This window comes from Pinus tabuliformis, chromosome 8, assembly GCF_031772625.1.
Source record: "Pinus tabuliformis cultivar Carrire ecotype Pingquan chromosome 8, CPIR1, whole genome shotgun sequence".
In the NCBI taxonomy this organism is placed as follows: Eukaryota; Viridiplantae; Streptophyta; class Pinopsida; order Pinales; family Pinaceae; genus Pinus; species Pinus tabuliformis.
In genome coordinates this window covers 891,455,312-891,473,041 of record NC_142294.1, presented here as the reverse complement: position 1 = coordinate 891,473,041, position 17,730 = coordinate 891,455,312, and the positions used below count along the sequence as shown (strand labels likewise).

The window sequence follows — 17,730 nt, the reverse complement described above, 5'->3', positions numbered from 1 at the left end:
TCTGAACAGAAACAGGTTCAGAATGGTGTAGCTCTTCTTGCTGTAGCTGTGATTCAAGCTGCAAAAAGTCGATCTTTTCTTGTGCATCATGCAGGCAGGTCTGAATGTCACAAAGAGTGTCTTTGCTAACATTTACCTTCCCACCAATAGTGGAGTGTATTAGTGTATTCAGTAACTCTAATACATCATGAAATCTAGCCATTGTCTCAACAAAGAAATGAACACTCAGCAAGTCTAGACAAACCCCAGCTATTGAAGATTTCAAAAAATTAAGAATATCAGTTTGAAAAAGGCACTCAACTAATTCCAGCTAAGAATTTAGCCAATCACTAACAGATTTGTGTCCAGCAAGAATGAGAGGCTCAAAGTCCTTCCAACACGGATACAATAGATATGTTTCACCCTTAAAATGCTCAGGTATACCAAGATACGCTTTGTATGGATGCACAACTAAATGACTTCTTCCTTCTTTGAAATTCGAACTTCAACTACAGGAATGGATTACATATACCTCTGATGTATCAACTCAAATAATGACAGAGATCTGAAGTAGAATATACCAGCAAATGTTAGGAAGAACAGTGGTTGTAGATAAGTGTTATAACATCAAAGAAGCTCCATCATTACAGAGAAAACACCACAGTGATAATATATGCAACTTATTCAGCTCCAAGACAGAAATAAATATGGAGAGTCTTCAATATATTCACAGCCAATGAGATGAGGAAGTTTGAGACCCTCTATAGCAAAGGTACATCACCAAACATCACTTCCAATAGTCTATACTTATTAAGATTTCAAGCACAGGTATAGTGATATGCTGCACACATGCCGCAACATAAATGAATTTTAAATCACTATGTTCAATCAAATCGGCATCATCACTTGCCGAAATACTCAAATCCAAACGCCATTATTGTGTAGCCCAGATCATCTGAAAATCACCTTGCAAACAACATAAAAAGCATACTGCGGAATTCTATCAATCGGGGCTCCCCACTCCTCCTGGGCAAATACAAAGCAAGGGCAACAGCCAACGGTTGCAAAAATGCCTGCACATAAAATACATGGGCTATGTAAGAGAGGGAAAACTCACGACAGCGCCAGCTCAACTGTCAGGCCAGGTCATGAGGCTTTTGGATTGATAGCTGTTATGCTGCAACGGGGTCTTCGCTCCATTTCTATTTTCATAGTTTATTTTCCCCGTTAGTAATGTGATGCTTTGAAAAGGATCAACACTCCCAAAGCAGACTACCTCAGTTGCTTTCTCAAACAACGTTTCCACCGTGAACAATATCGCTTACAGCGTAGGCACAGACGTACGAAATCCCAAACGCTTCAACGCTGACTCGGTCCTCGGCCTCCCTGTTTCGAATAACCCCTGCGTTCACAATGACAGCTCCTCTGACTCGATTAATAATACTCGGCATGGACAACAGCGTAAATAAGAATAATTACTTGATGGGAAACACGATATAGATCGACAGAACCAATGGTCAGCCTAATAACATCGATAGCATCACCGAAGCAAGCTCTTTCAGACGGTCCGACCACCATGATAAATAAATTGCCACAATAGTTGTTGATCAACCATCAGACAATAAAATTGCATAAGTTTACAATATATTACTGGAACGGCCATAGATAAATATGATCAGCAGCTTTGATATTCATCAGCTGGTCACACGGCATCAGTTAAAGTGATGGTTCCTGTAGTCAACCCCCAAATAAGAAACCCGCAACACAACATCACCAGGAAATCACGAGAAAAGTGAGAGCTGCAATCGATGAGGACTCTGTAGCTGCAATCGTTTTCAGCATGTCTGCCACTGTAATATGTGAGCACTGCTATCACTGTACTATGTATTAGAGCATATATGTGTCATAAAATATTTGAGCGCATATATGTTGACCATGTAACAGAGCGCATATATATATATCACAAATTAATGAGCGCAAATATATATATCACATGAAAACGCTGCACCGAATCATCATAGCATCAATTCATTAAAACTGCATACCAAAACCGGCTCAACTCATCCTCAGCCCAGCGCGCAATTTACAGCCGATGCGTAGTAGGAAGCGGACCAAGCAGACCTCGAGACGCGAAGTGCAGGGCAGATAATGACAATGAAGAGCATATGTCTGCCATCATCCCTTCCATGTTTCACTAGAGCTCCTCGCATTCATCGAATCAGGTCCGAACTGTCTTTTTTTTTTTTTTTAGCAGGGAATGTGAATTACCGTCGAGAATTGGAAGCTGCCGTGGATGTCGTCCACAAAGCTTGCCGTCTTTGCGTCGACGTGCAAACCTAGTTATTTCAAAAGCACGGGCGTATATTGGAGAAAAGCGATCATACTCCTGTCACTGTGGCTGATTTTGGAGTTCAGGCCCTCGTTAACATCGGAGAATATATCAGTATTACATAAAATGTGAAAAGCATTTCATTATCACAACATGAACTTCAAACATAAACTGCCCGCAACTCTGATCGTTCTTAAACTATTCATCAATTCATAAACCTCCAAACGCATAAACCAGCTGAGTTAAAGATAAAGCGGACAGAAAATCTTAAAACTGCAGAGACAAGGATGAAACGCAAATTTCCACAATACCAACTTCTTCACCCACTGCACCGGACTGCTATTCCTCAGCTGAATTAAAGATAAAACGGACAGAAAATATTAAAACGGCAGAGAAAAGGATGAAACGCAAATTTCCATAATGGCATCTTCTACTGCAGCATGATCGCAGACCACCGACTGCACCGGACTGCTATTCTTCAGAGGCACGAAGTGCTTCAGATATTAAAACTACGGAGTCAAAGAAAAGACGCACTCGATGAGTTATGAAAGTAGCTCAGTTACGGACTTAAAATGAAACGCACAGTCATTCAAACGATTCCAAGCACTGTCAGTTATTGAAGGCTTGTAACGGTCCCTTTGTATAGCAGATGCAATAACATGAATTATGATTGATTACAGGGCAGAGAATCGACAGAGTATATGGGCAGAGCGCAGTGGTGACAGAGACGTTAGGAATAGTGTCAGACCCGATTTCAGTGAGAGAGAGAAGCGATAATGTTTAGTGCAACTAGACAGGTAGTGCTGGCAGAGCGCTCAGGGAGGCATGACCGACAGTAGAGAAAAGCCACAGAATTGAACTGAGTAACATTATAAACATAGAGTAATTTTATTTCTATAGCTGACTGGCCAAATAAAGAAATGGCAAACAAATCTTGGAAAGAATGCAGCGCTGACAATATATTTGAGTTTGCAGATCTACCAGGCCAGTTTTACTATTACAGGATTATGGGTAGAGGTGCAGTACTGACATGCACATAAAAAGGCCACAGAAAAACAAGTGGCTCCGATACCATGTTAAACTCACATGGAAAACATAGAATAGATATGAAAGATAAATCAGTGAGTACATTTTTTATTAAGATGAGATATACATTTATAGTACAACATATGACTCTTGGGTTTCAGATCCCAAGGTTTCTTGGACTGCTTTTGTCCATTCAACTTCCACACTAACCATTTAGGATTAGGTGTCCAACAGAAACATCAAGCTTCTTGCTTGTGAAAGCCTCCTTTGGTGTGACTCGTCCAAGCACCCTATGTGGACTCTTGTTCTGCAAAAATATTGCAGTGTTGCATGCTTCGGCCCACAAGAATCTAGGCAAATCTTGGTCATGCAACATAGCTCTAGTTGCTCCAACAATGCTCATGTTCTTCCTCTTGGCCACCCCATTCTGCTGAGGGTTATGAGGTGCTATCAACTCTCTCCTAATACCTTCTTTTGCACAAAACTCCTTGAAGGCATTGGAGATATATTCTCCACCATTGTCACTTCTCATTGCCTTGATTTTCTTCCCAGTCTACTTCTCTACCAAGGCCTTAAACTCCATGAACCTGTCTAAGACCTCATCTTTCTTTTTCATAAAATAAATCCAAGTTTTCCAAGAAAAATCATCAATGAAAGTAACATAATACCTATGCCTCATCAGTGATGGAGAAGAGAAGGGCTCGCACACATCTGAATGCACTAGCTCCAAAATAACTTTGGCTCTACTATCCTGACCATGGAAGGAAGACTTAGCATATTTTCCAAGCGTGCACCCCTTGCACACTCCACCCTACTCAAGGCCTCCTGCTAGTAATCCTATGGTGGCAATCTGTTGAAGAATTTTCAGTGCCCCATGATGCAAGTGTCCCATGCGTGTGTGCTAAAGTTCACCTACATCTGCACATCCTGCCTTCTGGTAAAAGCTGCATCAGTGTCTACATGCAACTTGTAGATATTTTTCACCCTCACACCTATCTGCTTCTTACATCTAGAAGCCAAGTGTTGGAGGTAAGCCTTACCTCTGTTGAAGGTAACATCATATCCTTTATCCTCAAGGATAGCTACTGAAACCAAGTTCTTCTTCAACCCTGGAACATAGAGAACATCTTTGAGATGAAGAGTATTACCTGACTCCCTCTCAAAGTTGACAGTACCAACTCCCTTGGTAGCATACTTGCCATTATCTCCAAGCTCGATATTCACTTGCATATCCTTCTCATCCAGCTGGCTGAAATACTCTTGATTTCCCATCATATGGAAAGGGGCTCCTGAATCAATGTACCACATATTGAGCCCTACTGAGCTTTCCATGCAAGCTATCAATGAGAAGTCCTCAAACTGAGAGGCAAACTCATCTATCTCAGTTGATGCAGCTACATGCTCCTCATTTGACCCCTTCTTCTAGTTAGGACACTTGGAAGCATAGTGTCCAAAAGTATAGCAATGGAAGCATTTGATCTTACCCAAATTTGTCTTCTTCTTGTCACCCTTTTGATTGTTTTTGCTCTTCCCTTTGCCTTTCTTGCCTTTGACTTTACCTGCAGAAGCAAGATTCTCCTCCTCCTTCTCAAACTTGGAACCCTTGCCACTGTTGTTAGAAGTCTCAACTAGTCTGAGCCTTAGCTCCTCCTAGATGAAGTCACTCCATAAGCGTTCCCAATTTGGCAACTTATCTCCTCCAATAATGCTTTGAAAAAAAGTATGTCAATCTCTGGTAAACCCATTTAGGGCCACATGCACTAGCTTTGTGTCTATAGGCTTCACTCTAACCGCTGCTAGCTAATCACAGACTTCCTGAACTCTGGTGAGATAGGCAGTGACACTCTCACCCTTATGCATCTTGATTGTCCTGAGCGTCTCTTGGAGGACCATCTTTCGACTCTCTAAAGAGTTCTGGTAGAGATTGACTAAGGCATCCCACATATCCTTAGCTATATCTTTACTTGCAACATGAGGAACTATATGATCTCGAAGTCCATCCAGTATCATTCTCTTGGCCTTGGCCATCTGCCTTTGGAAGAGCCTCAACTTGTCTGGATATGAAGGTTCTACAACCCCTTTCAGTTTCTCAACGAATTCCTTTAGCCCAAACTCGTCCAACAAGAACAATATGTGGACCTTCCAAACACCAAAGAGGAGCCATCCAACCTATCTTGCTCTCTCAATTCCAATCCTGTGTGAGTTGTCATCTTTCAACTTTGAAGATTCTTGTGCTAATCGATTCCTGTTCAAAGCTCTAATACCATGTAGAATTTCCACGAAATTATGATATGTTGTTATGAAAAATCTAAAAATAATTTTTCTTTTCACACAGACACAGAATTTCTCTACCAAATAGCAGCGGAATAGAAAGAAATAATTTCACAAAAACAACACAAGTTTTCTAGGGAACCAAACAAGGAAAACCCTCGCTTGCTTGAGAATTTTATTGAAGAAAAATAGGCTATAGATCTCTTACAAATAACATTGCTTCAATAGAAAATGCAATCTAATCTCTCAGCCTTGAACTAGGCTTGAAACAACTCTGCAAGAATATTAATCTGCTTCCCAAGGGAAATTCTCCTCCAACAATTCACACAAGATAAATCCTCTTGCTTGTTCTTCTCACAAGCTCTCTTGCTCACAAACTCGTGCTCAAGAATTATATCAGTTGTGTGCCTTTGATCTCCTTATAAGCTTTTCGATTAAGCTATTGTTAGTGAGTTTTCTAAATTAGGGGTTGAATTGGAGCTTTTCTAGTTAACAAAAGTCAACACACTTAGTTAATTGGATCCTCCTAAAATTTAGGAGGCTAACTCCACTTGTTCACTCAATTCCCAATTCAACTCACACTAAAAGACAATTAACTTGGTCTTCCACAAACTCACACTAGTCAAACTACTTCTTGAACTCGTCCTCATCATTGGAACTCATACATAACTAAGAAGATCCCTTAGTCCCCAAATTGATTCCTTGAATCAAGGCACGGATCAAGGAATCCATTCCTTCGCTACTTTTCAACACTACAACCTCGTTTTTCTTCCCATCAATGATGAGCTTTTACTAATCATCCTTAGGATCGCCCTTCTTCCCATCAATGATGAACTTTTGCTTATCATCCTTAGGACTTGGAACTTCAATCTTTGTAAACTACCAAAGTGCTTTACTCTTTTAACAGAGTTTCCATGTCTTGTGCCCACATACCATTATTGCCGCCATTCATAACCACAAGCTCTTGCTTAGAACTCATAATCACTCTACAAATCTAAACGTTGATTTATTTTCAAGTAAAGCACTAAGTTAATCTACCAAAAGATTTAACTCACCAAAAACTTGTGCACAAACTTAAAAGGATTTATAGACAGGTTGGGTCTCAATCCAATGACTCTAACACCATGTCGGATAACTAGGGAATTGCAAAAGTGAAGAATCATGAGATCCAAGAAGAGGGGGTGTCTAGAGACATTATTACAAGTTACAACACTAAAGCACAAGTGAACATATCTCAACATACAATGGATAACACAAAAACATCATATATTACCATGAAAGACCAATCCATAGGATCATCTATATATAGTTGAAAGGAAATATAACTATCTCAAAATAAGGATGCCATAGTCAACTTTGATCACCTTAAGCGTGACAAATCTCCCCCTTTCCTACCTCGAGATATGCACTAGTCCACAAAGTCAAGACCACCTTTGATTAATCCCGTCAACCAATGCACTGCCTAGTTGACCTTCTATTGTCCACTAACTATCTCTAGAAGATGCATTGGTGAGACAAACCTGTTGTTCCAATGGTCCTGACAACAAATACCACAAGTCAGCAATCTTGCACAGCAACAAAATAACCCAACGTATTCTATTGTGAAATCCTCGGGGTCAAATATGAGGCATCAGCCACTTGGGGTAAATGCCACTAATCAATAGTCTCATAGATCAACTAAATAGCCAAGAAAATTTTACCACCAAGAAATCCTCCAAATCAAATAAGAAACATGGGCCTCCTAGAGGCCCTAGAGCAAAAATTTTGAAAACAACTCCATCTAAAGGCCCTAAAGCATAAATATTGAACATAACCCCCCCTAAAGGCCCTAAAGCAAAAATTTTGAACATGACTCACCCTAGAAGCCCTAAAGAAGAAATACCAACCCATGATTCTGCAATGATAATGCCACCAACAAAAGCCTTGAAAAGAAAACTGAAAAATACGAGAAAACCACACAATACCAACATTCTTCCAAAAAAAGCAATAAATTTTGGTGGAAACAGAAAGAAAGATAGAATGTGTTGTAAAAAGTGTTCAGAAATGTAACTAGTATCGGTCTTCATAATTGTATTTGAGTCATGATGTAATGTATTTGTCAAAAGAAAGAAAAAGAAAACTTTATTATAAAAGAAAAGTTATTTATAAGCATGGGTTTCATGTTCTACTTATTTTATTTATAGGTCAAAAGCACCCATTGTGTCGTGAGTCATTTTCCATGTCATTATGATCTAGACACTCCTTGGGCTCATTGTGTCAAAGAAATAAATTTATTTTATGTAATTGGTCATGTAAACCCTCCTCCATCAAGTTGGCCTCAAATATTTGTCAAGTCGGCCTCATAAAGGAGATACAACCACTATATATAGAGGAGCACTTCGACCTTGTGGCATCAATCACCATTGATATTCGATCTATAATTTCCTAGCAAAAAGGAAGAAGTGTGAAGGAAGAAAAAAGGAAGATTTCATCATTGTAAGAAAGAAGCAGACTAAGAAAAGAAGGGAACCGAACTCTGCTCACTTTCTACCACACATGCGAAGAGATCTGCAATAGAAGTGTGAAGGTGCAGGAACAAGAGTGCAAGCCGAAATTTCAATGTTGCAGAGAAGAGTCAAGACTCTTGAAAGAATTGTTTTGTGTTGACATTTGAAGAAGTTTGACTTAAGTTGACCTTTGAAGTTTGGCTAACTATCTTGGAGGCTGAATTGATGGATTGGAGAAGGTCTTTGTCTCGATCAAAAGGTCTTGGTTGTCTCATTTGATTTGGTTCCTGCAGAAAAGAAGAGATTCATTTGGGTTTTCTCTCTATGAGAGGTTTTGGCCCTAGCTTATAGCCTACATCTGGTGTCCATTTGTCTTTGATGATCTTCATGTTTTTGGTAGTTGTTTGATGATAAAAAACATAACAACAATAAGCAAAAGAAGAATCTAACTAAAGAAGTAAAAGAACGTCACAAGCAACAATCAAGTTAAGAGAAATCATCTTAATTAGCTACCCTAAGGATTTCTCAACAAAAAGAACCACCATGTTCTCGAAAAGACAAGAATCACCAAAAATGAGGGCATTCAAGGTGGAGAGGGTAGAAAACCCTAGAATACTAGAAAAAAAGCCTACTCTGGGGCCTACAACAATGATGTAAAGAGAAGGAAGAGTCCACACTAGCTTTGATACCATGTCGAGATGATAAAGAGATCATGATTCTACAATGAACACTTCAACGATTCCTAATCCAAGGTAAATCTTGAATAGAAACATTGCATAAAGAGAAGTGAACCAACAAGCAAGAGAACAAAAGATATAGTGCCCTTAGGCAAAAGAACAAATCGCTAGTAAATTCCATATGACCTTACAATGACTCATAAGGTTTGTATTTATACACAACTTATGAGGTGGGGCACCTTCCCGAATAAGGGGGTTGCAAACCACATGAATGCCTAAGTTGACCTTAGCACCTATAACAATATAAAATAATGTTAACCAAGTTAGCTATTAAACCATAACCTAGTAATACAATAAAGAGGGGAGCTAACCATAATGTCAAGTGACCACAAGTGAATATTAACATCATTTCCACAGGCAAAGGAAAACCAAAGAATAAACCTCACTTTGAAGGAAATTAGAATCAAATGGATCGATGGGAAGGTCAATAGTAAATACACCTAGCAAGGAAGGAATAAAATGGTATGAGAATACCACTGAGTAAGGGGAATAGGGAAAATTTGAAGGAGAAACTTCAAGTTGAAAAAAGACCCTTGGGATTCTAGGGTACACACATACATATATGTTGTTGCAACTAAATACAATAAGGCTTTGGTGAGAGTGGAAGAAATAACAATTGAGGCCAAAAAGTTAATTTTCTAGACCATGATAGTAAAATCTACAATATAAACCCTAACCATAGGAAAGACTTAACCTTCAATTGAAACTATTGTAACTTAACTACAAATTCTACATTAAGATATCAAAAGTCATTTGCAATTTTTTTCTCAAGACATCCCATGTCCTAGAATTGTAAAATCAAGCAAGGCAATGGAGATCTTCATTTGGGGCTACCTTTCCTAGGGGACGACCAAGTGTGTGAGGACTAGGAGAGCCTTTTAAGCCACTTAAAAGGAACCTTGAATCAATTCAAAGTAACAAAAATTCAAGTTGTTAAAGTAAAAGGCAAGTTATCAAGCAAAAAGGGAAAAGGCATCTTAAATCAAGCAAATAAACCAAGTCAACTTCACCACGGGAGACATTGGGCATCCAAAAGCAAGGCATTAAGGCTTCTAAGGCAAGTCAAGCAAGTTGTTGGACCTTACTAGCAGTTGGAAGGTTGCTTCAAGTCAAATCAAGCCTAGTTTACTGAAATCTACCTCAGCTCAAGTCAAATCAAGCAAGAGAGACCTCAAGTAAAGCAAGTCAAGGTTCCAAAGCTAGTTGTTTGGACTTTGTAACTAAATCGACCCCCTTTTGTGAGAAGATTCACTTGTAAGAATTATTTTCTCATTGAAGAAGGTTAGTCTCTAGGTTGTGGATGGCAAGTCTTCTCATCATCTACGGGAGGCCTTCAAACTAGCTGTTAGAAGCAAAATTATATAAGTCTAGTTCGTCACCTCGTTTGTATGTTGTGAAAAATTGAGATCATTATGCCATAATAAGAACTTCATTTGGTGCAAACAACTTATCTTGTGGATTGGCTATTGTATTATTTCTTTTCTTGGCTTTATTATATATTGTACTTCTATCGGAATTTTCACAGGTTAATACAAGTTACACAAAGTTATTGGATCAATTCATTGAGGGGCTACTTAGTGACATGGAGGAAGAAGACTAGATCACTAGGCCTCACTTCATCCTTGTTGAGGTTAGGGTTTTCAAAGTCCTGTTGTTGGAATAACCTTTATAAGGGGTTTCACAATCAAGGACACAAGCTCTCTTAATCTCATGTTGATCCATTTAGCCAAAGGTATTTCACAAAATAATTGCTCCTAGTTGGATTTGGGAAACAATGAAAATCTTAGACATGAGTGGGGGCGACTAATCCAAGACTCCAAACTCATTTCTTGTCCAAAACACATAAGGCCGATTTAGAAGGGGTCATGATCACAATTTGACCCTGGAAGAGGTAATTAGAAGGGCGAGGTAAACCTCACTTCAACTCCATTATTTTCAAAAATTCAAAATCCTTTTCCCAAAATTCTATCTATTAATATTCAAAAAACAAACAAAAAATCAGAAAATACAAAAAATAAAAAATATTTCACTACCTGGAACCTAAACTCATATTTTTCAGCTAGTTTTCTCACTTGGGTTTGCTCTTAAGGTTTATCTGATTAGCCCGAGGAAGGTATAGTTGTTTGTGTTGTGCAAGAAAGGTCGATTATATGCAATTCAAGTGGTTGTACAGGGGTTTTGCAGGTCTGTAATTTCAATTTAGAGTAGAAAATTCACATGGTAAGTGAAACGCTTTCATAGGGGATAAGCCTAATGGTATATTCCATCAACTCCTTTCATTTTCTTCATTTTTAGGCTTTATTCAAACATTTTTAGAAGTGAATAATCAACTTCCAGCTTGCTGGAAAGAAAATTATGCAATAATAAAAATCTAGGTTTTGACACTCTTTTATGAGTAGTATATTCCAGATTTGAATATCTCAGCTATTACTCATCATTTTGAAGTGCTAGGAGGCTCATTTGATTCGTACTTCATTACCCTAACACTTCCACCCCATACTTGTACTTTTCTTGATTATTTGAAGTCTTGAGGATGGCCCCAAAGTGGGTTATTGGTTGTTGGTTTTTGCATTTTTGCAGATTTATGGGTCTAAGATTACAGGACAGCAGTCAATTTCTTCATTTCCAGCCATATACCAAAGAATCTATCAAGGCATTTCATACTAAGATTGGTAAGGGCTCTTCTCACACAACCTTTGTAACATTTCAAGGTTCATTTATTCATAGTTTGAGTACTTTCCTTGTTGTTCTACATTTTTCTGCAGCAAGAAATCATTTTTAGAATAGCACTAACTTCTAGACTCCATCACCCAAGAGGAGTTACAAAGCACTAGTCCATTAACCTTTTGGTGAAGAATTTTGTAATTGTAGGGAAGCCTCCCGTGGCTTTGTAGGAGTTGGCTTAAAGAGTGGGTACCTGTGCCGAGGTGACACCGTGACAGTGAGCACTTGTCCTGTGTGATGCCACCCTAGCATCTGTCAAACGTTGACAAAACTGCTAATTTGGTCTGTAACAAGTCCTAACTCCTACAAGTATTCAAGGTTAGGTCTCATTTGTATACAGGCAAGTTGAAAGAATAATACCATTAATGATATTATCTTTAGAGGTGCTCATTGTACCTGTACACATCTCATGTACTTATCTTTCTTTATGATATGTGATTATTAAGCACTCAATATTTGATAGCCAGTGCCTGATTTCTCTAATGGGAACACAGAAATTTATTTACAGGCAACCTGGAAATGGTTCCCAAGGGTCTATATATTCTCCAACCTGTCCAAACTGTGAATCTCACTTGCAGTGTCAGATCTATTGTAAATTCACACATGCTCTGCCAAGGATGTCATGACTCATTAGTTATTACTAGTAAGTCATTACAGGTCCTGACACCTAACATATCAAAGAGCAAAGCATCATATGCGGCAACAACTGTGGTCATGACTTCCTAACAATATTTCTTGATCGGGAAAAAACACAACAAATAGCTAGCATTGATTGCTGTGACTGTTACTAATTTATAATATGTATTAAGCATAGAAATAAACAATTCAAATTTGAAATATTATTCTTTCACCAGCCATACCTTATGTCTACCCTCAAGTTGTGTTCCCCACTGAAACGCTGCAATTATGTTTTATTAAAGGGTACCACAATAGCATGGGTTTTGTAGTGAGACTATAAGCAAAGAAGAGAAAGCCATAAGATTTTTAAGTTGGAGGAAAAAGGTTGCATTGTTCAAATAAAAGTAAAAGGGGTGTCATTGCAAATCAAAATGAACACAATAAGTGCTATTGCTGGGGATAAAACATTATCTTGCCTTTGTAATGTCCTCTTCAAATTGGTTGTCCAAGGGAAGACGTAGTAGTCTAATTAACACCATAGGCTATAGTCATTTGTAAAGTGGGAAAGACCATTATTTAATGTTACTTAGGTAACATTGGATAATGATAGTTGATTTGGGGCATGGAGAGACACTTGCAATAAAAGTCAAATTTGGAGCAGGGCTGCGGGGGAGCGCACCCCCCTCAAATCCACTCCCAAAGCGCGCTCCGAGCAGGAGCGCATGGGGAGTGACCCCGGGAGCACGCTCCCTAGAATAATTTGCGCTCCCTGCCAATTTAAAAGCGATAGAGGGAGCTATTGAAGATTGGAAACAAGAATTTTTTAGTGGGGCAGCCTAATATTGAAGCTTATGGCCCTAGTATTGATATGCAATTCATGGTATTGATATGCAAGTAAAAGTGACATTCTCCTTTATCTTTCATTTTCATCATTTTACTTAAATTTTTATCATTACCGTGAAATGACTCGGGCTGTTTGATAGTGGTTCTGACCTCATTGGATTCCATATGGAGGAAGTAGAATTTTAGATCTCACTCAAAATCCAGCAGACTTATCAGTTTTTCAGGATTTCGGGATTGGGGGGATTGCAATGTTTCCATTATAGTTTGTCATGTACAAAGGTATGGAACTCGTATTTAATCAAGAGCACCAAGTCCTCTAAGTACGTTGATGTTAGTGACGTTGATTGTCAAACTCCTCTATTATAACCCTACTAAAAATGTACTCATCACTCAAACAAAATCTTGACTTGACCTGCTACGTTTTTTCTATCTTATGTTAATGCTTAAAGGGTGATATTAATAACAAAGATCCCAAGATAGGCAATGATTTTGATGATATGTAGGTATTTGTTTGAGAATGATTTTTTTTGGTGCTAGAGGCCATCTAGAGCCTATTTGTTGACGTATTTTGGTTTAGAGATGGATTGCATTAGATGCTATTTTGGTTATGTGCACCCTTACATGCTATATAAATGAAAACATGTAATTTGTGGACTTCTGGTCGATGAAAATTATAACTACTAGATGAATGATGTTATATGGTTCGATCCATGTTTTTTTTATCATTAATTCATCATTCTACACACTTTTGTTGATATATATGCAACAAAATATATAAAATATATATATATATATATATATATATATATATATATATATATATATATATAAAATTTGCTCCCAAAATCGCTCCCAACCTGGGAGCTTGTGAAAATGTCGCTCCCCGCTCCTGCTCTCAAACAGCCTTGATTTGGGGCAAATGGAGGGAAACTTGTGAGCCACTCAAAATTAAAATTTGGAGGGAAACTTGTGAGCCACTCAAAACTAAAATTAGGAGGGCAAAACCCCAAAGGAAATCCATAAAAAGGAGGGAGGAGATTCATTTTGATCATCATGGATTGTGATTCTTTCTAATTTTTGAGCTGAGGCTCCTGTAGGGTTTTAAGACCCCTTTCTTTCTGATTGGTTTTGGTGGTGAAAGATTCTGCCCTAGCCAATCCCTTTACCAATCTGATCACAGGGCAAAATTCTGAGTGAAAGAACATCTTTCTAAGCCATTTTCTGAGGCAGCATTCATCCAATTGGTGGCAATGAAGAACTCTGGCATCATCTGTGATAGCGAGCTATTTCTGAGGCAGTATCTGTGGCAGCACACTATCCAGAGGCCTTATCTGGCAGCAAGATGTTCCTGAGGGATGTTTACTGAGGACGCAAGACTAAATCCATCAAATCTGAGACAGCGAGTATCTCCTGAGTAAAGTGCAGGCAGCGAACTATCTCTGAGGCCTTAACTGAGGCAGCGGACTGCCTCTGATGCATTAACTATGACAGTGAGCTATAACTGAAGCATTATTTGTGATAGCGATATACTTTTGAGGGAGGTAAAGGCTGTTCCTGAGGACGCAAGGCTAGTCCTAGAGAGCAAGCTATCCCTTGAGTTACGTAAAGGCAGCAAGGCTGGAGCCAACCCTGGGAGGCAGTGGGTCTATGCTCTAAAGCAGTGAGGAGTTAGAATAATCTTTCTCCATACAACAGGTGGCATATTAGGGCTGCGGACCAGGTTTTCAGTGGGAGCGAAGGGCCGAGAAACCCTTCCCTGTGGGAGCGGGTGGCATACTAGGGCTGAGGGCCAGGCTTCAGTGACAGCAAAGGGTGGAAAGCTATTTGTTGAGGCAGTGCAAGACTTGTACACATCTCACTAATACGGTGAAGGCTAAAACTTGACTGATTGAGGCCACAGAAGGTGGCTTCTGTGAGCAGGCTAAGTTCAGGACAGCAAGGGCCATCAGTAGGGGTAAAGAGGTGTGGTTGGTCGCAAGACAATGGAGTTATTACAGGTAAAACAGGAGAGTAGTGTAGGGAAGGACTGTAGCAAACCTGTGGTTTGTATTAATATAAGGGCAGAACCATTGGTGGCCCAACTGTAATAACAGTGGACAGATTTAGTCTATAAACCTAGAAATTAAGTTGTGATGAATTGTGGACCTTGCTGTTGGTCAAACTGACCCTAATTTACAGTGAATGCTTGAAGAATTGATTGTTGATTGAATACTTTCTTTACTATTTTGTGCATTTAATGATGTTCATCACTGTTTATAGACTAATGACTACTGCAGTACTGTCATAAGATTCAAATTTGTATCTTAAGTCCTAACTCAGTTTTGACCGTAAGAGTAAACTCCCTAGAAGGGATGCTACAGCCTTTATATTATACGTAAGCCTTTTGCAAAGAATGCAAAAAACACTCAATTCACTAGTCACTCTTAGAACTTAGAAGCAATGAAACTTTGCCCTAATTATCGATGCATGCTGCTATGTCAATCTTAAATGCGATGAAACCCTGATGCTCAATCCTGGGGAGTTTTAGACCACAGCGCTTTCCCTCACTGTGTATGCATGTATGTGTCTGAAATTATTAATCTTAACAGTCAGTGCAAGCGTACAGGTCGTTCCCAAGAGACTTGTAACATAAAAGCAAGTAAATATAAAATCCCCCGTGATGGTACCGAAGCCTATCCGAAATGTTTGTACATGTTTCATGATCAGTAATTTGTAAGTTTGGAAAATAAACTCAAGTAAACAATATTCATGTAACGAAATTCCCATTGTAAAGGCCTGGTCCAAGAGATTAAGAGTTATTTCTTTTGTATACGAGAAAAACATCAGGAAATTTCCAGGAAAGCAAGAAGTGATGACTTGTAGTTGTTTGAAGAAACCATCACTTAAAGAATGACAGCGATGAAAAAATTCAAAAGGGATTTCGCTTTACAGCCAAATCACTTGCAGTGGAATAAGCTTGCAAGCTGCAAACCTTACAGCAGCCATTAGAGAGATTAAATTTTTCTTTCATTCCATCCACTCACGTCCCCTTTCGCAGATTCCAGACTGGAGAATGGTGAATTGGCATTAGCAAGACTCAAGGGGGGGCGAATTGAAAACTTGTATGCATATACACATTTATTCGCGGCATTGACTAATCAAACGAAGGCAAGCATTATGCACCCCGCAGCCCAGCATACGCTGGGATGTGTAATGTTAGATGCAGAGGCAGTCCACATCCGACAGTATATATGCGACGATATATGATCATTAGTGTTGACCTGGATCCTCCAACTGTTGATAAAAGCAAATCCAACACATTGAGTGACTGGGGAATGCAGAGAATATACTGGCTTGGGGTTGTTTGAAATTTGGGCTAACTTTGCAATAATTAGAACAGAGGAAATTCCCAAAATGCAAAGGCTGACATTAAAATGGAAAATGCAGTTTCTACAATGAAACAATTCTGTTAGAAAACCAGAAACTTCTCTCGCATTCATTAAGCCCTAGAAACGGCGCAGAAAGATACAATCTGGGAGTGGAGAGAAGAAAAACATAAAATCGCGCACTGTGAATCCCCTCATATACGCACCATATTCCAGAATGCCAATGACAAAACGAAAAAACTCTGTAATAAACGGCGCCGCCAAAGGTACACCTTGAGAGCCTTCAGAGCGTTAATGGCGAAAGGTGAAGAAAACTCACCGTTAAAAGCCATGGCCGGGCAGAGTTTTGAACAAGTCCACGGTCGGATCGAGGGCTCAGGGCTGCGCCTCCTAGTGTGTGGTCTATTTAAAAATCCTCTACAGGACTTTGAACTTTCAACGCCTCAGCCTGCACGCAAATTGCAAGAGAGACGATCGTTGGGCACTTGCGGTTAAAAGCAGGGCAGGGGCGTGAGGGTCCACCATGGACTGCCAACATCGATGGATGCGTGAGAATTGGTAAAAATCAATGGTCCATGGGTTAATTTGGTCCTCGGGAACAGCTGGTGGAGGAGTCATTATTATTATCATTACTCGGAAGGCCGCCATATAGTTGACCAGGTATCGTCTCCTCTTCTCGTCGCTCAACCGTTTACAGTGCTCTTCTCGTCAGCTTCACAGTTTTCATCGCGTTCCGATTTCGAATGTACTGCCTGCCGACGGATCTCCTCTCGTCACTTTCATAGTTTTCAGCGCGTTTCGATTTCGATTGTTCTGTCTACTGACGGATGCCGTGAATCCCTTTAGTGAATTGACGGCAAGAATGGATTAGTCTCATTAGACAGGTCATGTGCCGATGTTATCCCTGCCATGATTATGACGGAGCAATTGCGAACTGGAATTATTATTTTTATTATTACAATATTTTAAAATTATTAGCCATCATTTTCATAATAAAGATTACATAAAATTTGTGTTAAAGAACAAAAGGTAAACATTTTTAAAATGTGGGTAGGGTGTCCACTAAGTCTTCACATGAACACTTGCACGCATGTTATTAATTGCTCATTTTTTTTTTTTTAAATTGAGTTGAGTTGTTTTTATTTTCAAGGGATTGGAGGTTAGATTATCGGTTTGAGAAATTGTGATTCACGATATTTAAGCTGTCAAAATTATCTGTATCTAGTTTGGATCACACCAATTTTTTAACATAACTAAATATTTGCCCTCAGTCACATTTATGAATCATAGAATAACTTAATAATACACTTCATCACCGTACATTCTATCCTAAGTGAACCAAATTAAATTAA

At 39.1% G+C, this 17,730-nt stretch overlaps 1 protein-coding gene across 3 annotated transcripts in view; it reads right to left on the bottom strand.

The window, feature by feature from the left end:
- Positions 1-17,099, bottom strand: part of LOC149238415 (U-box domain-containing protein 44-like) — a 70,708-nt gene extending 53,609 nt beyond the window's left edge. Inside the window, exon 1 of one of the 3 annotated variants that reach the window (XM_089373030.1) lies at positions 16,585-17,099. In XM_089373030.1, the coding sequence (XP_089229156.1) occupies positions 16,585-16,710 (126 nt within the window). In that variant the 5' untranslated portion in view covers positions 16,711-17,099. Of the gene's footprint in view, positions 1-16,547 lie in introns of all 3 variants that reach the window. The other 2 variants (XM_089373031.1, XM_089373032.1) reach the window with 2 other exon arrangements.
- Positions 17,100-17,730: the final 631 nt, after the last annotated feature.